Here is a 19,672-nt window from a genome sequence, read left to right as displayed (position 1 = left end):
CACGGTGGTGAAACAGCTACCTTGAGGGCACTGGAAGCGCACGTGGTAGTTGGAGCAGACCCTGCCGAGCCGCTGCTCTTTGTTGACACACCAGAACCCCTTCTCCAGACTGGAATGTACCACTTCACCGGTGTCCCCCGCTGGCACCCAGTCGGTGGTACGCGCCTCCAGGGCCACGGGCCGGGCGCACATTCGCTCGCGGTAGTAGAAGCGGATGGCCTCCAGGCGCTCGTAGTCCCCGGTGCCCCCTGGGTGGTCAATGTTGAACCAGGACGTCCATTCGGTCACTCCTGCAGAGGGTTGGAGGTTAGCGGTGTGCGGACCCAGGGAAACCAGCCGGCTTGACTTGCTTAGATTGATCATCGAGGGCGGAAATCTCACAGGAGTCGCCGCCGAAAGAAAAAGAAAAGTGCTGGAAACGTAACAGTAATCAAATGGGCAGCTCTGGGCTGCCTCTACGCTGTCTATTTCCCCCCTCTCTTTTCTCATCAGGTGCCAAACAACGAACAGCAGGCACCCATTGAGACATGACATCACAGGCCATGCAAGAGTGACATCACAGGCCATGCAAGAGTGACATCACTGGCCATGCAGGTTTAGAAACTGCTGCACAGGACTCATGTGCTGCTCCAGAAACATCTGACAACACATGTGACATCTGTCCCTCATCCCTCGTGCTCTCTCTCTCTCTCCCCCCTCACCCTTCAACATGCACCATTTGTTTTGCTGACAAATACTACTTGTCAACACTGCATGCAGATCACGTTGGGACATTTCTGCAGTGAAATGTCTGCTGCACAACCTGTACTTATTCACTGGTACATCGCAGTACATCAGTCATTACAGTGACTAGTGAGCAGGAAAGGACAGTGTAAGTCACAGTGATTTTGGCAAGGCCGAGGTGGGTCTGCAGACCTCCGAGAGGAAGAGGTCGCGGTGTCTTCCTGTTACTGTACACCTGCAGGGAGGTTTTGCTCTTGGCCATATTATCAAGTGCTTCATGCTTTGTGTTTTGCATTTTCAGCTGTTTTTTTTATCATTCTAAAGTCAGTATTTTTCACTGCCTCATGGTTCCTTGTGATCGGGATCGGGTTTTTAGAGTCTTCAGTATTTTATTCTGAGAGGGAACTGTTTGTTGGGTCTTACAGACTGGGTAATTTGATTTGATCGAGGGGTTGTTAAATTAAATGGGATCTCCAACCCTGTTTTTATATTTTGGGGTTAAAAAGAATCAGCATTGATGGGCGCATTTTGCATCAAAATGAAAGCAAAATGTACACAGTAACTTGTAAAACCTCCAATTTACATCACAAAATAGATGAAATGTCCAGGTATGTGCAGCGCCATGTTCTGCAATTCAGAACAAAGCAACAAAACTTCCTGGTGAGGTGTAGCAGTCCTGATACATTGTAAACAAGCAGGCTTGTGAAAACATCTCTTTAAATTTAATAGAAATATTGCTGTCAACTTTGAGATGGTTTTGCTGACAAATACTACTTACTTGTCAACACTGCATGAAGATCACGTTGGGACATTTCTGCAGTGAAATGTCTGCTGCACAACCTGTACTTATTCACTGGTACATCGCAGTACATCAGTCATTACAGTGACTAGTGAGCAGGAAGGGACAGTTTAAGTCACAATTCTCGCACTCTCGCCCAGGGCGAGACCAGTGATTGGTGACAACATGGCGACCATACAGCACTTTCACAACGTTCACGATTTTGTGAGCGATTTTTACTCTACCGTCAACTATTATAATTTTGTAACCGAGACTTAATAACCAGTCAGAGAAAATGGGGACTGCAGTTCCCCTCTAACAAATGCAAATAATCTGTTAATACAAATTGACACCCTGTATAGTGCCCTCCAATAGTATTAGGACAGCAAAGTCAAAAAAATATATTTCCTTTTACAGTCTAGCAATTTCTATTTGTGATCACGAGTTTGACATGAATGCACATTATAATACGCTTTATTTTTGATAATAAAACCTTTTTTTCACCCCATAAGACCAGAAGTTACGAGGTACATTCACTCAAGTGTAAAAGCCAGTATTTGGCTGCATATCCCCTTAGAGGCAATAACTGCATGAAAGCTGTGACTCACTGAGCTGAATTTCTTTGTGGGATCGGTTGAGATGCTTTGCCAAGCCTTTGAGGCAGCCACTGTGAGCTCTTGCCTATTCTCGGGATGTTCTGCCTTCAGATTTTGCGTCCAGCCTGTAAAACGCTCAATTGAATTTAAATTAAAAAATGGATTTGGCCGCTCTACGATTTTCCATGTTTTTCCTCTGATTATTCTTCCTTGGTTGTACTGATTGAATGTTGTGGGTTATTGTCATGCTGCACGGTGAAGCCATCTGTATTTATCTGTAAGAAGCGATAAATCCCGTGTTGCATTTATATTCTACAGTTTGCATTTATCCATATTAATCTCATGATCGCAAATCGAAATCGCTTGACTGTTAAATTCTGCCTTTGCGTTCCAGTGCGGTTCTGAGGGACACTGTATTGGTATAAGAAAAGCTGATGTCTGCTGGATTATTTAAGAGGGGGAGACCTGTGGTCTGTGGTTCCGGGAGAGAATTGTGCCGAACTTTCCTGCCTCCCGGCTTCTGGGCCCGTAAGCCATTCCGAACAGGGTCTGTGGGAGAAGAGAGAGACGTAAAAATTAAATGCTGTCATTTACAGCATCGGAATAGTCAGAATTCGTGCCTGTGCGATTTGTTCCTCCACTGGCAAACTAAATTATTTTACTGTTTTAATGTCTTAGAATACATCGTTACCAGGCCAGCACACACACAGCTAACGCAACATTTTTTTTTCTAAATGTTCTGTCTGAACATTTAGGTAGCTGAGAATCCGTTTTTGATTAAAAAAAAAAAGCTTGGCGTTGCAAGTGTGTTGACGAGCAGTTGCCTGTTTCTTATTTTGACTGTTCTCTTGGATGGGAAACGCGAATTTACCGTGAAACGCTGTGATTTTCAGCTGCCAACCTAAGCACCCTGGTGGAGCTGTACTGCGGCAGAAAAAAAAATACTGTGTTACTTCTCGATGGTCTGTGAAAGGGGAGAGGGAGCAGAAGTCTGGAATTTCTCCTTCTGCTGTCTGTGTTTTCGACAACGTCTGCGTTTGAACATTCAAAGTTTTTTTTTTCTCGGCGTGTCATCTGAACGTAAGAGCAGTTGCTTCCCTAGGCTGGCCGGCCGGTGTTCACCCAATGTGTTGGACCACCTGTCCACCGCAAACTCCCCCCTTTCCACTGCTAAAGACCCGATCAGCGACTCGTCCCGCTCAGCAGAAAGACGCACGCAGAAAAAAAAAGCACAACCGTCGCCGGGGTCTGAAATTTGTGTTTTCTTTGCAAAGGAACAAGTACAAATTTAATCTATGCTGAAAAGAGAGGGAAAAAAGAAACAACGTTTCGGCTCTGAAGCCTTCTTCGGGTGTGCATTTTGTTTGTTCGATTCGCTGTGTTTCGAAAGAATGAGGAGCCACAAGCGTGTGATGAACACGCCGTAAAGGGTGATAAAGAGAACTAGGATCACAACGCCTAAAATTGCAATGAGTGCTTAGAAAGGGTACAGCTTTTCTTCTGCTGCGCGTCGCATTATCGCGATATGATCCCATTACTCCTATCCTGAAGTCCCTGCACTGGCTTCCTGTCAGGTTCCGAGTCGACTTCAAGATTTGCATGCTCACCTATAAGGCTCTGCATGGCTGGGCGCCTCAGAGCCTGTCTGAACTGCTATCGCCCTACTCCCCACCTCGCAACCTTCGCTCTTCCAATTCTGCTCTCCTGTCTGTCCCCCAAGCCCGTCTACACTCTAGGGGTGACAGGGCCTTCTCCTGCTGCTCCCCCAAGCTCGGGAACTCTCTCCCCAAGGATATCAGAGAGCCACCTTCTCTAAACTCCTTCAAATCCAGACTCAAACCCTTCCTCTTTAGAAGAGAATTTACTCAACTGGTTCTGTTCTTTACCCCTCTGCTTCTGCTGTATCCAGTCCCCGCATCTACTGTCTCCTCTCATTGTGCATATCTTGTTAATTTTTTATTATTGTTTTGTTATTCTGTAAAGCGCTTTGAGAAGCCATCTTTAAAGGCTTATTATTATTATAATATGGCTTTTTAAACGTCACTGATGACATTTAAGGTGACCATCACGAAAACAGCCACGCCTACTGCATGTGTCTATTCTCACTTCCTAAAGTGATTGACTGTGGTTGACAACGATGTAATAGTGCTCACAAGCAAGGGCAGTGACGAGACGTGTATTTAATCAGAATTTGCTGTCTGCCCGGCTGAATTCCGATGTCTTCACCTGATCCGGCGATGAAACGATGAGAAAACGTCACATCGCTCGCTGGGAGTCTTGATTTATTAAGGCTAATGTTTGGCCCAGCTTCCTCTCCTTCGGCTGCTTGAATAAAAGACAAAATGCACTTGACTCGACATTCGAGAGGAGAAAAAAAAAAGAATTCAGCAAAAGCGAGTCGTCTGTCGAAACACTTGGAGCTTCTGGCCAGACTGCTGGGTCTGTTGGCGGAACAGACGAGCCGCACAGTCTGTGCAGATGCGCTTTGCCGAGTGAGTGCGTCTTTCTGTATTTTTCACATTGTGCAGTGCGTCAGCGTGTTTTGAAAATGACCGGTATCTGTGGAGCAGCACCAAGTACAGCATATCAACGTGTGTTGTTTACTCCCGCGTCTCGCTATCAACCCATTTACAACAGTTTCAAACGGGCTCGGCGGGTACCCTTCCACTTTCGGAGGTGACAGTTTGAAAAAAGACTGGGTTCTGTCCTTTCTCCAATTAGCTGGTAACTGAGTGCTTCCTAATTGCGTAATAGCTCGAGAGGACCTAAGAACTCTCTCTTAAGCGCTCCCTGTCTTTGGTTGTGCGTATGCAGTAGTGTATTTTAGGGTGGAGGACCAGTAGGTGGCGCTCTGACCAGAGTTTCCAAACCAATGCTCCAGTAGGATGACCAGGGACAGTGTGCTTTAAGAAGTGTTGTCCTTCAGTCACAGTGTTAGATTGAGGCCCTTATAGATCGCAGGGCACCGTCTGCAAGAGTAGGGTTCCCCCTACTAACACCAGTCGCCTGTCTTAATTCCTCTTGCACAGGCTGGCCTACCTAAACTTCCCCGCTGTTCGTTAAACTGATCCAGTTTCTCTCTATTCCCAGTGAGTGTGCAGTGGGGCTGCAGGTCCAGAATGTCTGCTGTCTCCCAGGTGAGGCTGCACTTCAGAAGAAGATAGTGTGGATGAAGAATCCTTTCATTACAAAAGATTTCCTTTTCTGGGGGTCCCATGGAATGAAAAGCACTGAAGAAATTAAAATCAGTTGTCACGACTGGTGCCAAGGCACTTTAGTACTGTGTGTGCCATCAGCAGCCACTTATCAGTTCAGTATGTGCTGCTGACACACAGTAGCTGAAGAGAACCTTCTTCATCTTAATGGGAGCAATTCATCAAACTGGTACAGAGCCCTGAACTATAGAGGGTGACTTTGGGAGGTTTGACAAATATGCCAGAACAAGATTATTTTTATATTGTATTAAATGTGTGACTTGGAATGAATTGTTAAATGAATTATTGAAAGTTCCTCTTAAATAATCTGGACTTGAATAGCCTTAACAATTAAAGATGAAAGCTGAAATTCTATGGCTGTCTGAAATTAAATACACAGTTGGTTGCTACGTCAATCAGAACTCATGTTTCTGGGCGTGCAGTTCCATTCATTCTTGTTCATTTCGGCTGTAAATAAGCCTCATTTGGGCTTGTCGTGCTTAATCCTCTCGCTGTGGGCTTCTGCCAGATTTAAAATCCCGCTGAATCCTGGCCTATCGAAATACATAGGGATTGAGAATGCTGGAGAGCAGAAAATAGCTGTTGTGTGAAAGCAATATACTGTATTACCACTCTATACACGAGCACCCAAAGAATAAGGCTACATGGATGGACCGTTTAGAAATAGACCTAAATGCTGGACATTATTTGTCATAGGAACAGAAGGGAGTTTAAAATAGGATTTAACTGTGGTCAGCAATAAATCATTAATACTATCTCAGCCTTCTGACACGTCTGCAATTTTTGTCATGCCAGGAAACTGTCTGATTGCATTGTGATGGACACGTTTATTTAGGGAGCAAGTTGAGAGAGTCCTGTCGAATACAATGAAGCACTTGTGGCATCACAGAGCACAGGGAAAACAATCTTGCAATATCCAATCTCTTAAAAGCTTTTTTTCTGGTGTTGGGTAATTTTAGTGAAAAATAAAAAAAGGTCAGTACCATTTACACCAAAATAATTTCTGTGGCAGACTGTGACTGGCAGTAATAAGGGATTTTTCAGAAGAACTGGCAAGTCGATCTGAAGGTCATCCAAAATGTTTCAAGATCTTACAAGAAATAACCAAAATGTGTCTGTGTCTGTGACAACACAGGCTCTGGCACCCCCGCAACACTGCATAGACAAGGTGGTCAGGAAATGAATGGATGGAACATTTAGTTTATAAATGTGTATTGATTTGTAAAGAGCTCTGTTGTGATTCTATTCTTCAGTGCCACGGCTCCTTAATTCTGTTCCACTGACTTGTAATCAGAGTATAATAATGATAATAATAATGATAATAATAATAATAATAATAATAATAATAACAGCTTACACTTATACAGCACTTCTCTGGACACTCCACTCAAAGTGGTGTACAGGTAATGGGGATCCCCTCCACCACCACCAGTGTGTACCCCCACCTGGATGATGCGCCAGTCCGCTCCCCACACAGCAGCTCTCAGTGGGGAGGAGAGCAGAGTGATGAAGCCAGTTCAGAGATGGGGGTTATTAGGAGGCCATGATGGGTAAAGGCCAGGGGGAAATATGGCCAGGACACTGGGGTAACACCCCTACTCTTTTCGAGAAACACCCTGGGAGAAATACATTTTTTTTTATTTAACGCAATTTCGATTTAGTTGCAGGGTTTTTCTCTTTCTGGATTATCCACATTGCTTTGAAACCAAATAAACGGTATGACTTTCCCCGAAAGTGGGAGTGGCACAGCTTTCAAGCTCTCCGTCCTGTTTTTATTTTTTTCAAAGTGATGGCTATTATGGATTGCTTTTTCTTATGGTCAAGGAGGTGAGCTTGTGTCAAAGTGTCCTCTTGTGCAATTTCCCAAACTGCTGTAAGGTGTCTTGTAAAAACACGCTTATTGCAAGTCTGCTGGATAAGGTTTAAGGGTTTTTTTTTTAAGTGTAAGGTTGATGAGTGTTATGTTTGGTGCCCATCAAAGAGACACATTTCTAACTCCTTGCAGAGTTTTTGACTTCTTGCTCTGGGTAGGTCAGAAATGATGTAAAATGACCCAAATTACACTATTTGGTATAAAGGGTGATGTGGTGACTCTGTCCTATAACCAGATCCATAAATCTTGTGCCGTTCAGCTGAAGACTGTTGGCTGGGGAAGCTGTTTTTTTTTAAAACGGTGAAGAGTTAAGGCCATAATATTTGCAAGAGCTGTAATAGCTTTGCTCTGTTGAGGGCAGAGTGGCTGGGCAGCACATCTGTATAAAACCCTGGTCTGACACACTGCCCTGGCTGCAGGAAGCACAGTTCCTGATGGCGCCATCGCCTGAATACCAGGCAAGGGGGACTTTCTGCAGCCTGAGAAGCTAGTCATGGGCAGAAGGGGGAGAAGCAGAGGTTAATTCCAAGCTGCACAGTAAAAAGAAACAGAAGGAGCTGCTTGGTTCATAATTCACATGCGTGTGAGAAGGAATGGGGGAGAGAGCAGGGATACCGTATGAGTTAGTGTTTGACAAGGGAATGAACTTCTTTCAGAGCGGTGGTAACAAACGGGCAAAGATCTGTGGGTTTTTTTATGTCTTTTTTGTGCTTCCTTATGCATCATTGTAATCGCTAATACTTCCAGCCATAGTGGCTTAATGAGTTACTTCAGTCTAGCATCAGTCCCACCAGTCGTGTTTAACGAAGTGCCGACGGATTTATTTCCAGACTGGCAGGAGGAAGAAAGGAACCTGCAGCTCTTCACAGCCTGTTTGAGCTGCTCATTTGGGTCAGTACTGAGCCTCACTCACTAGCTCATGTGTAAGGAAAAGCTGCATTATAGTCATCTGAGAGTTAAGAGAAATGATCTGATTTCTCTCTCTGTGAAAGAGAATGGTGACTGAGAGCACCCATATAAATAGTGCTGTTTTATCTCAACAAAAGCAGATTCATCCCCTGGGGGAAACAAAACCATCTGAAAGGAAACTATACAGCTCCATGCTATAGGTTGCATCATGACTGTTGGGCCATGTCCAAGAGGTCATGTGACCTCTACTACACCACTTTCTAGAGATCATGTGACCTACACTGCTTACCAGAGGTCCTGTTCCTTCTACCACACTGCTTACAGAAGGTCATCTGACCTCTACTGCACTGCCTACTAGAGGTCATGTGACCTTCATAGCACCGTCTACTAGAGGTCATGTGACCTCCACAACCCCGCCCACTAGAGGACATGCGACCCCCACAACCCCGCCTACTAGAGGTGGTCCTCTGCAGCATTTCTGGTATTTATAAAAACACAGAAAATGTGTTTCTGAAGCTTATGGTCTTCATTTTCTTATTCTGACCCGTTGTTTACAAACTCTCCAAATTTTGTGGGACCTCATAAGAATTTTATGCCATTTATTTCTTTCCACTGAAGCATGACTATTGCATAAAACCAGTTTGGCATGATCAATGATGAGTCTCCATGGTATTTTCACATATATGTGAACACACACAGGGAAGGAAATGGTTTGAGCTGGAGCTTTTTCGGTAGAAAACCTGAAATAAGGAGTGACTCAACAGTGGAATCCAGAGTGTTGAAATCAGCTCAGGTCACTTCGAGGAAGGCAGAAATCGCTCCAGATAATAAAAGAAATGGGAGCGGGCATTCCGCATGTAAGAGAGGCTGATTTCTCTCACTATGAAAGAGAAGGAAGACAAAGAGCACCTAACCATAGCATCTAGTTAGATGAGTAAAAGGAAAAGTCTCAGGTGAGCCAGAATAACATATTTCTTGGTCGATCTAGCCCACGTTATGCTGAACAGGATATTCAAATATGCCGACAGCTGCTGGGTCCGGGTGGTCAAAAGACTCCTGCTTTAGTCTGGATCCCAGACCAAACAGGATCTGCCGGAGATCTACTGTAAACCTTATCCCATAGCAGCTGAGATCTTCTCTTGACCCCAGGAAGACCGTTAAACAGTTTAGAGGAAGAATCAACCCTAGGTTACTCCAACCTTAACTTATAAATTCATGACGCCACAATTAGAGAAATTACTGTAAATGTCCGTAGATCCTCTAACATTACACCAGCTGAAGGGAGGAACCGCCATAAAGCAGAAGAGGTCAAATAATATTTATCTAGATCATTTTTTCCTAGCTCCAGGATTGGATCAACTAATGGTCTGAAATGTCAGATCCATCCTGCACCTAGACTGCTTTATTTTTAAAACTCTTACTGTATTGCTTTAAAACACACCCACGTTATGGAACCTTCACTGGTTTTGTTTTGGAATTGTTCAGTGTGCCACTCAAATCTAAAAATTACTCTCAAACCCTTAGTGACTCTCGCAGGAACCCTGTCTCTTGAGTGTATCGTCCAAATAAAATTTCTTTCCATAAACACCTGGACACAACTCTACATGTGGAATCGTGTTGACAGCTGTAATAGCAGAAACTGCAAAACCAGTAATCCTCATAAATAAAAAGGGATTCCAAACAACATTACTGCAATGGCAATTGTTTTCAAGTCATTAGTGTAATTTATGGAATTGATTAAATAATTTCTGGACTTCTGTAGATTATAGATTTTCATCTTTTATTGGACATCTCCAAATCGCCAAACAGTTCGTAATGCATTTCAATGTTCTACTGAAGCAGAGGGCTCTTAATTTCACAGCGCATTCAGTTCACAGAGAAAGGTTTTGACAATTCTAGGATGTGTGTTTAAAGAAATCACATCGACAATTTAACATGTACAATTATTAGATAGTTTCCCAGCCTGTATTTCAGCACAGTAGTCGAATCTTCTAATAGGATAGGGTCAGTCTTCTAGTGTGGTTCAGCTGTGTTGGAGATGTAGGGTGAAATGTGATGCATTTAGTTTGCAGGCTTAGCTTTACTTATATTTCATTGCTGATGGTTCCATCACAGACTTGCTAACAGTTGTACTCATTTTAACAACTGGAAATTACATTGGAGCAAGTATCCCACCCAGCTGTACCACACCTGGAAATTGAGCCCACCACTTTCTCATTAGTGGCTGAAACCCCCGAAAATTCTGTCCCACATTTTATACGAACTGAGCAAACAGCTCGTTCTGCAGCAGCCAAATTGAAAATGAGTGCCACTTTTATTGTCAGTATCTGAGAAAGAACCTACCTTGGGCCGTGACCAGAGTTATCATGACAAGCAGAAGGAGGGTCATCTTCTCGAAGTCCCACATGGCGCTTCTGTCTCAGGGTTTACACTCTGCTCTCTTCCTTGGTAACTGGAGTTTGCGAGTCCAAAAACAGAAAAAAAAAACAAACTTCCAAGAAATCTGTGCTTCTGTGCCCTCTGTCTACTGCTAGCGTAGCTTTGTCCTGTCTTCGCACAGTGACAAGTGAAGATTGGGAGCCGCACTGAGCACAGGGGTTTAAAAAGGGGGCTTTTGGGGAGGGAGGGGGGGCCCAGCCCCTTTCCGCCTGTCATTGGTCAGTGTGCTTTGTCTAACGTCTGTGTCGGACAAATCTCTCCCAAAAAAGAGAGGATTAAAAAGAGTTGTGTGTTTTGGGGTGGAAACTTGTTTTTTTTTTTTTCCTTGTTTGATCAGCGCCTGACTACTTGGTGATTGGGCTCAGAGAGGCGGCACAGGGACACCTGGCTAATGTTCGGACTGACTCCTGTCAGTTCCCAGCCTCCGGCAGACCAGCGCCACTGGGCGTCCAGTCGGCTGAATCACTGGCGCAACAGGTGTTTGAATGCCAGCTGGAGCCACTGGCAGCGACACCTGAAGCAGGGGGCAGAAATAAAAGGCAGACCTATCGAATTCCACACCACTTACAAGCAACAAAACCGGAGCGAGGCACATGGAAACTGTTAAGAGTGCAGAACCTGCTTGCAGAAGGTGAGGAGCGACTATAGTGACTCTTAACATCTCTATCCAATAATCATCACAGCCTCTGCCTTTGCTCCCTGCCCAAGAGTGTTTAAAAGCAGGACGGCGAGTCTGAGCGAGAGGCTGAGTGTGAGGCAGACGTGTGTGTGTTCAGAGTTGGGAAACTGGTGGATGTCGAAGGCTGTGGAGACCCCCTGCGATCGGCAGTGCAGGAAGAGTTTTCTGCTGCGCCACTATCCAGGTTCACATCTGCCAACAGAGGGATGTGACAGAAATTACATTTTCAAGGAGCCTAGTTTTTTTTTTTGATGAGGAGGAAAGGGAATAAGAAAAAAACAGTTTCCCCAAACAGATCTCTGTGCCGTTTTCCCCCACCATGATTATACACCACGCTGCCTAATGTTTTATTGGAGTCACCTACTGTGACTGAAACTTCAGCACGGCTTTTTTAAGTCAGGATGACCTTCTGAAGTATGCCCAGGCGTATTTTTAGAGAGAGAAGGACACTACACCTTTGCAGGAGGTATTTCCCAGTGTGTTACCAAGCTGTGAAGGACTTAAGTTACTGGAACGAGAATAGAACTTTTCTGAGAATATCCCAAAGAAATATAGACAGATTCATTGGCTTGTTCAAAGTTACATGTGTTCAGACAGGCACACAACAGACGATCAAAATATTGCCTGGTATTAGTTGTGTAAAGCAAAACAATGGCCATCGTTTTGAAAAAAAATCATTAAAAGGCAGATTATGCTGGCATGTCTACACGGAAATATCGACGTTTGTTTCAGAAGAATCGATTAATCAAAATCCAGAGAGGAGATGGGATATTTAACAGCGACAATGTCAACAGTGACCACAAGAGGGAGCCATTGCAGAGTGTCTCACCTGGAATGGGAGACCTCGTTCCCTCCCCCTGGCCCACTGGTGTACAGTCAAGGTTTCTATTGAAATTCCTCAAAGTACCAGCAGATATGGAGGTTATGGTGACAACTAACTATAATAAAATAGTAATCTAACTATGCTATCACTACCAATTTTGAGCCACTTTTCACAAGGAGTGACTATCGTGAGCCTGCAAAGCCCCCAAGCTATTTACTCGGATGTGAGGATACAGAAGCAGGAGAAAGCACACCATGACTGTCGAAACTCTTTATTGGACCAAGTGGGAAGTCTACAGTCTTTAGAAACCAAACTACTGTCTGAAGGAGAGGAAAACAGAAGAAAAAGAACAGAAGTGCACGTATATATAAAAAAAGGGGTTTTCAGATACAAACATGACTTGCTAAATACATTAAAAAAAGGAACCTGTGCTTGAGTGGGGAGTGCAGAATCCTGTGCGCAATTTTCAGCTCAAGAACACACCATGTTTCTTTAACGGTGGAGTGGTGGCTCAGGATCTGCGCCTGTGGCTGGAAGGTTGCCGGTTCAAATCCTGCAGCCGGCAGAGGAATCCTACTCCGTTGGGCCCCTGAGCAAGGCCCTTCACCCCAACTGCTCCAGGGGCGCCGTATAAATGGCTGACCCTGCGCTCTGACCCCCAGCTTCTCTCCCTGTCTGTGTGTCTCATGGAGAGCAAGCTGGGGTCTGCAAAAAGACGAATTCCTAATGCAAGAAATTGTATAACGCTAATAAAGTAATGTTATGTTATGTTAATGAGGGGGAAAATGGAAGCAGATCCTGTAAAAATAAATTTAAAATCAGCTGTGGGCTCACTGCCTCACACCTGGGAGGATTCTGTGCTTAGTCTGCAGCTGCAGGAAGCAACCCTTGATTCCACAGAAACGCAGCGGAGAATTTAAACTCCTGGTTGTGTTCCTATCTTCCTGGGTCTTCATTCTTTAATCGACCCCAGGGGGAACGTTTTTGATTAAGACGCCATTTGATTAAGGAAAACAAAGACGACCCTTCCTTAGCCATATTTAAAATTAGCCTTCCCCAGTTTTTCACGCGATCCTGACATTGTGTGAATATCCTGTCCATTACACCAGACTGACAACAGAGGATGCCGACACACGCACAAGGGCTCAGTCGCTCAAGCCAAACGAATCCACGACAGGGCTGATGAAACAGTGGGGCAAATAATCCAGATACTCGTCTTTGTATTTCGTTCAATGTAAAAGATTGGTGCTCAGTAAGTCAGCGAAGAAATGCATGGTTACTGCTTGAGATCACTTCTCCTCTTCTCCAGGTCGCTGTTGCGGGTGGAGAAAGCCCAGCCCAGCGCCTCCGTCTGCAGCAGCACGAAATTCTGAACGCGACTGCACCTGAACATAGCAGAGAAGTGACCCACAGCACGGCGCAAAGCTCTGTTGTGACGGTTTCAAAACCTTCCCACGCACCACTGGGGAGGAGAATGCTACTGCCGTGTTCAGATACGTCATCTTGTGAGGGTACCAGGGTGCCGGTTTTGTCCGGGGTTTGGGATATAATGTTACCGCTTTGTGCTTCTTGCAACTTGTGGACCACCGGTAAATTTTAATATTCTCATCATAATATTATTCTAGTCTTAGCCGATTGGAAAGGCAGGGTTTGCCCGACAATGTAATACAGTACAACCTAGAAAATACAAAATGCATATATGTATCGTTTTCATTTATTGTAAAGACAGGCTCAGTTCCACCTGGCGGCTGTGTGCGTTACAGCTCAATCATGCAGTCCGTCCCTGGGAACTCGGGCAGGTTGAGCTCGTATTTTTTCTGGATGTCGTACGGCAGGAACCGCCCTGCAAGAAAGTGCTTCCCGGAGAAGCTCGCAGCGCATTTCTTTGGTGCCGTCAGGGAGACGAGAACCTCTGGATTTATTCCGTCTGTCCTGGCCTCCTCTGGATCCCAGCCTGCGCCAGTCGGGGCACAGAGAGAGAGAGACAAGGGCGATGGTGTGAGTTTGACTGCTCGCTCAGATGTGTTCGCCTTACTTGGTCAATTATTTAGCTGGCGGTCTTATCCAAAGCAGCGTATTTGTACCCCTCTGCACAGTTGGCTGTTTTTCCTGTAGCCATTCAGGTGCAAGACCTTGCTCAAGGGTACAGCAACAGATTTGGGATTTGAACCCGCAACCACCCAGTTATGAAACCAGAGTGCTAACCACAGGCTTCCACAAAATAAAGGAAATGCCAGCTCAAATGATTAACCCACCTGCTACAAACGGCAGAATTTTGCGAGAGGAAGGAAGTCCCACCTTCAATGCCCCCGATACAGCTGAGTTCTGGCTACTGGTTACTAAAACTTGATCGAGTCTTTAAATGAAAATGCACCGCTTTTAAAAATATGTGGTTCCGTGAGGCAATTAACACAGACGTCCAAACAGGTCTGAAATCTGCGCACAGCATAACGGAAGAGACTTCAATTCCACCACTGGTGGAAGACTCGGGATCCAGAGTAATCAAGCCCAGTTTTTGAATGGAAGACCTTTGCAGCTCTTGAGGGAGCTGATGCCTCAGAGCCGGAGAGCTGTTACCTGAGGGTACGTCGACGCTGGCGATGGGGATCTTGACTTGCTTCAGGGTCACCAGGATGCTGGAGTAGGGCTCCTTGGAGTCCAGGTGGTCTGCATCCAGGCCCAGAATAGCATCGATCACCAGGTTGTAGGCATCGTTTATCAGCTGCACCTGTTGAGCAGATTGTGCCAACACACACAGGTTCTGTGATGCCACAGCTCCCTGCTTACGGACATGGCATAATGCATGCAAGACAATTACACCGAAAGGCTTGTTTACTTATACAGAACTCCCCTGCAATTCCTAGTGAACAGAACAGGTGTGAACACCGGGATGGGTGGCTGGCGGCTGGTGCTCACCTCCGTGGGCAGGTAGGACAGGAAGGGGATGTCCATCTTCTCACACTGCATGGTGAAGTCCTGGTACAGGCTGTGCTGGGAGCGCTTGGGGTAGAAGATGGTGGGCTCATACTCCTGGGACACGGGGAGAGCCAAGGTTTGTCAAATCCGCACCAGTCAACAAGAGAGAGGGCAAATATCAGGCACAGAAAGCTGAGCTACGCATACAATGAGAAATAATTTCACATATACTTATTATAATCATGCATGCATGTATCTACATTTTGTGATATACAATAGAAAATACATAACTTACTGCTGCTTTTGCATGCAATTTACAAGCCTGCAGCCTTTCTGGTGTTTCAGTCAGGAAGTCAGTGACACCTGATAACACAGGTGATCTGACTTCTTCGCCAAATAATTAGTTCAACAAAGTAATTTAAGACCAGAGGGGGGGGGGGGCGGTTGAAAACCAGTGAATCCCGCTTCCCCAGTGGATGGGATTTTCCCCCACACGTGGAATCCGTGCGATAAAACCATCTTCCCGCCTTCCGTTTCTCATAAAGCACGAAAGCCTGAACAGCGCAGGGGGGGGGAGAAGAGCGACCGAGTAAGAACAGGAAGAGCTCTGCTTGCGCTGCTGTAGTGGTTTTGTGATGCCACAGCTCTGCAGTGCACAAACAGCAGGCTTGTGGAGAACTCATCTCGGCCTCCGGACCCGGCGCAGGCAGCTCTGTTTCTGGGCGGGTGCATAGCAACAGCGGAACACAAACCCAGCCACAGCTCACAGCTCAAGCCGGCTCCGTCGGTCCACCAGAGGATCCCCAGCACAAATCCCCTGCATGTCAGAAGTTAATGATTTCTCTTTTGCCTCCCCACCACCTCCTGGGCTCCCCAGACACTAAATCAAGGGGGATCTGCTGTAAGCAGCTGTCCGCTGGGCATCTGAAATCGGCTCTATCAGGATACACATATCAGCCCAGAAATGTGGCAGCAGCAGCTGTCTGCGCGTAGCGGAGGAGACGGTTCAGAGCCTTGGCGGGGTTTCTCATTTTCACCGATCCATTTATCTTCAACTGTCTGGAACCACAAACAGTCCTTTATGCAATCCGAGTCTCGGGGCGGGTACGGAAAACGAGAGCCGCGGCCAAAATTTAGGCCGGGAAAGGAAAAAAAAAAGGTTTTTGGCTGGTCCCCAGGTGCAGGGGCACGAGTTGTGCATCGGTTCGGCGAGTTCGCTCGTTAGCTGCAGGGCTCTGTTTAGAGAACAGCATCACTGATACTGAGGCCCATGGGTGCAGCTTCCTTGAAGAGGACCGGAACACCTTTGTCAGCACGGTTCTGATTTCAGCACAATCTGAAGAAAAATAAAAGATGACCTGCGCAGAGGTCAGAAGAGGTCGATGCACTTTGTGTGTTTCGATGCAGAGCAGCCATTGAAGGAGATGGGGGCAGTCTGACCTCTGACCCCTAAACGTCTCTTCACAGAGTAGGGAGGGTTTCAGAAGAACCTTTATTTTCTAAGGCCAAAAAGAAAATTTAAACAATGTACGACAGAAATGAGGTTTCAGTGTATGCCACTAATGGATGCCAACAATGATAAATGAATGAGAAAATTAAAAATCACTCGGGCTTAACTGTTTGTGGCCATATGTTATCAACGGTTCAGGAAGAGCTCCTGTACTCAAGCTGCCAAAGAGAGGGGCTGTTGTCCAGGATCTGTTCAAATGAGGGAAAGGGTTTTCTCTTTGATCTGTTCCTTCACAGCTTCTCCCCAGCCTCTTAGCTGAAAACACCCTCTACGAAGTAGGGCGGGGATTGACATCATCTTGAGACCATCATCATCATCATCAGCCAGCAGCCATATCACCCTTCAACTCCCAGCTGGCAGCCCCACTGAAGCTCAGCAGGTGTGAGCCTGGTCAGTACCTGGTCAGTAAGGTTGCTGCTGGAAGAGGTGTTAGTGGGGCCAGCAGGGGGCGCTCACCCTGCGGTCCATGTGGGTCCTAATGCCCCTGTATAGTGACAGGGACACTATACTGTAAAAAAAAATGGGCGCCGTCCTTCGGATGAGACGTAAAACCGAGGTCCTGACTCTCTGTGGTCATTAAAAATCCCAGGGCGTTTCTCGAAAAGAGTAGGGGTGTAACCCCGGCGTCCTGGCCAAATTTCCCATTGGCCCTTACCAATCATGGCCTCCTAATAATCCCTCTCATTGAACTGGCTTCATCACTCTGCTCTCCTCCCCACTGAGAGCTGGTGTGTGGGGAGCGTTCTGGCGCACTATGGCTGCTGTCGCATCATCCAGGTGGGGCTGCACATTGGTGGTGGTGGAGGGGAGCCCCCATTACCTGTAAAGCGCTTTGAGTGGAGTGTCCAGAAAAGCGCTATATAAGTGTAAGCAATTATTATTATTATCTTCATCCCTGAACTTCCTGTTCCCTCACTGCGCCAGACCTCCCATCATCTGGCAGAAAAGAGGATGGTTACAAACGAGGAGGCCACTCGATCTACAAGGCCCGGGCCCGGCTGGTTGATTCTACCTGATTGACCCGGAGGGTCTCATGGAGCCATTGTTGGTGTACCCCTCCACCCTTTGTGGTGAAGAAGAGCCTCCCGTTCCCCTGTTCTCAGTTTGAAATGCTCTTCCACCGACTTTCCACCTGTGTCTCCTGGCTCCCGTCTGGCTGTTCGCTGGGCCGGTTCTGCCAGGAGCCGACGAGCGGCAGTCAGCTCAGGCCTGTGCACTTGGCCAGACCCAGGCCCACAGCAGATCAATACATTCGAATGGACAGAAGAAAAATGTGTAAATCATCAATAGGCTTTTAATAGGTGGCCTGGAAGCTCCATCATTTTTTTAAATCTACAGCACGTGGGGAGAAGTTACATTTGACGTACCTAAATAACGTTTATTTCAAAGTGTTGGACATGTGGTTGCATAAGTTTAACGTTTTTTTTTTCCTCCCTTCATGTACTGTAAGTAGTCAGTCAGAGCTGTGAGGCTGCCTTTCCTGTCCCCTGTCCAGGCTGTTTAAACAGCCGGTCTGCTGGAATCGGCTTCCTGCGTAGTGCTAGAAGTCTGCAATTACGGCGTTAGTAGACTGCCACTGCTCCGTCAAGGCCTCCTCAGTTCTCTGATTTGTGGTCACCCGATCCCATCAGCGGACGAAATTGTTAGCACAAGGCAGTCTGACCCCCGGCTGCTGAGCCATTCGGTCTTTCCGATCTCCAGGGATACTGGCCTGTTTGATTTGGATGAGGAGATTCCTGCTTGAGTTCACTGAGGAATTCTAATTAACTTTCATGAATTTAGGTATTCCTTTCACCGTCCTCTCTGGCTCCTCTTTCTTCCTTGACACGGTGGCCAGTGATGTTGGCCAGGGCTCACACGGAGGATGGCAGCTCCGGCTCTGCAAGGTGGAAAATGGGAGTCCTCTCTAATTGGCGAGGTGGAGCTGGCTTTGGTCAGCCGCAGCACAGCGGCCAATCCCGTTCCTCAGCTGCAGCAGAGCGACCAATCCCGTTCCTCAGCTGCAGCAGAGCGACCAATCCCGTTCCTCAGCTGCAGCACAGCGGCCAATCCCGTTCCTCAGCTGCAGCAGAGCGACCAATCCTGTTCCTCAACTGCAGCAGAGCGACCAATCCTGTTCCTCAGCTGCAGCAGAGCGACCAATCCTGTTCCTCAGCTGCAGCAGAGCGACCAATCCTGTTCCTCAGCTGCAGCAGAGCAACCAATCCCGTTTCCTCAGGTGTAACAGAGCCACCAATCCTGTTCTGCGGCTGCAGCAGAGCAACCAATCAAGACGCTGCTGAGGTCTTGCATGCAAGGTGGTGAAAACAGTTGCGAGGCTTTTTTTGTTTACTTGTAAGAGGGAATACTTTGACACAGTTTAGTCATTTGTCTGGACTCAGCCATGGTAAATCTGTCTACTACCGGTTTCCAGTGTGTTTCAAGTTTGTTGAATGCATTCACTTTTTCATCCTTCTCATTCTAGCTTCTGTCATTTCCCCATGATCTCTCACATGATCACATGATCTTATGAGACAGACCTCGAGCAAAGGTGACCACTGTTGTGGCCGTCCCTTTTCAAGGCTGTCAGGATGCCTATGTGGTTACAGGTGGGATGACACTGTGAGCGGTACTCACGAATATGCGCAGGTACCTGGCACACACCAGTCCGACACACCCGTTCTGCTCAGGACCACAAATCACCAGGACCGTGGGCTGCTTCTTACTGAAAGAGCTCAGCGGAAATGCCTAGAGGGAATTAAGCAGAGGAATTGACAGCCGATGAGCACAGAGAGCACAGACAGACAGGACCTGCATTGCGATGGAGCTGAGCTGTGATTTGTGAAGTGTTTTGCTCAGAACTGCTGCACAGTGGTATCGGGTCTCTTGCAAGGGGATGTCACGACTGCTCTGGAATGAGCATTGTCCTTGGCTAACACATCATGAAAACGGGTGGGGAACTTCTCACAGATCCAAGCTTCTAGGCCACATCTCCTCCTGGAGCTAAGGGTCATACATGAGCACCCCAGAGAGGGGCTACTGATGTGAAACAGCCAATGGGGACATTGAACATAGCTTATTGAGTGCCAGTGTGACAGAGGGTCTGAAACCTCCCATGCATAATGCTGTATTGTAATGTCATGTATTTTCCACACAGCTTTGTTAAGTGCCTTGGGGCAACCTTGTAGTGAAAAGTGCTGTATAAAAATAAATTGAATTGAATTGAATTGAA

The 19,672-nt window shown here is 46.5% G+C and overlaps 3 protein-coding genes across 9 annotated transcripts in view; 1 reads left to right on the top strand and 2 right to left on the bottom strand.

The window, feature by feature from the left end:
* The window catches only part of cilp2 (cartilage intermediate layer protein 2), a 21,343-nt gene extending 10,455 nt beyond the window's left edge, over positions 1-10,888 (bottom strand). Inside the window, exons 1-3 of one of the 2 annotated variants that reach the window (XM_069185908.1) lie at positions 10,438-10,888; positions 2,563-2,646; positions 21-290 (exon numbers count right to left, since the gene is read on the bottom strand). In XM_069185908.1, coding sequence (XP_069042009.1) covers positions 21-290; positions 2,563-2,646; positions 10,438-10,501 — 418 coding nt within the window. In that variant the 5' untranslated portion in view covers positions 10,502-10,888. Of the gene's footprint in view, positions 1-20; positions 291-2,562; positions 2,647-10,437 lie in introns of those variants that run through there. The other variant, XM_069185909.1, reaches the window with a different exon arrangement.
* The window catches only part of LOC102684231 (Rieske domain-containing protein), a 53,781-nt gene that overhangs the window by 21,880 nt on the left and 12,229 nt on the right, over positions 1-19,672 (top strand). The window contains exons 4-5 of one of the 5 annotated variants that reach the window (XR_011183978.1): positions 10,871-16,851; positions 18,926-19,672. The exons of 1 other annotated variant lie outside the window; for it this stretch is intronic. The gene's annotated coding sequence lies outside the window, so the exon portion shown is untranslated. Of the gene's footprint in view, positions 1-492; positions 1,181-5,187; positions 6,417-10,870 lie in introns of those variants that run through there. 3 more of the 5 variants (XR_011183977.1, XR_011183980.1, XR_011183979.1) reach the window with 3 other exon arrangements.
* yjefn3 (YjeF N-terminal domain containing 3) overlaps positions 12,291-19,672 on the bottom strand; it is a 38,483-nt gene continuing 31,101 nt past the window's right edge. For both annotated transcript variants that reach the window (XM_069185910.1, XM_069185911.1), the window contains exons 3-6: positions 19,078-19,188; positions 14,952-15,065; positions 14,613-14,763; positions 12,291-13,989 (exon numbers count right to left, since the gene is read on the bottom strand). In XM_069185910.1, the coding sequence (XP_069042011.1) occupies positions 13,793-13,989; positions 14,613-14,763; positions 14,952-15,065; positions 19,078-19,188 (573 nt within the window). In that variant the 3' untranslated portion in view covers positions 12,291-13,792. The remainder of the gene's footprint in view (positions 13,990-14,612; positions 14,764-14,951; positions 15,066-19,077; positions 19,189-19,672) is intronic.

The sequence above is a fragment of the Lepisosteus oculatus genome, chromosome 29 (genome assembly GCF_040954835.1).
Source record: "Lepisosteus oculatus isolate fLepOcu1 chromosome 29, fLepOcu1.hap2, whole genome shotgun sequence".
NCBI lineage: Eukaryota > Metazoa > Chordata > Actinopteri > Semionotiformes > Lepisosteidae > Lepisosteus > Lepisosteus oculatus.
Note: the sequence above shows the minus strand (reverse complement) of the source record. Positions and strands in the feature narration are given on the sequence as shown.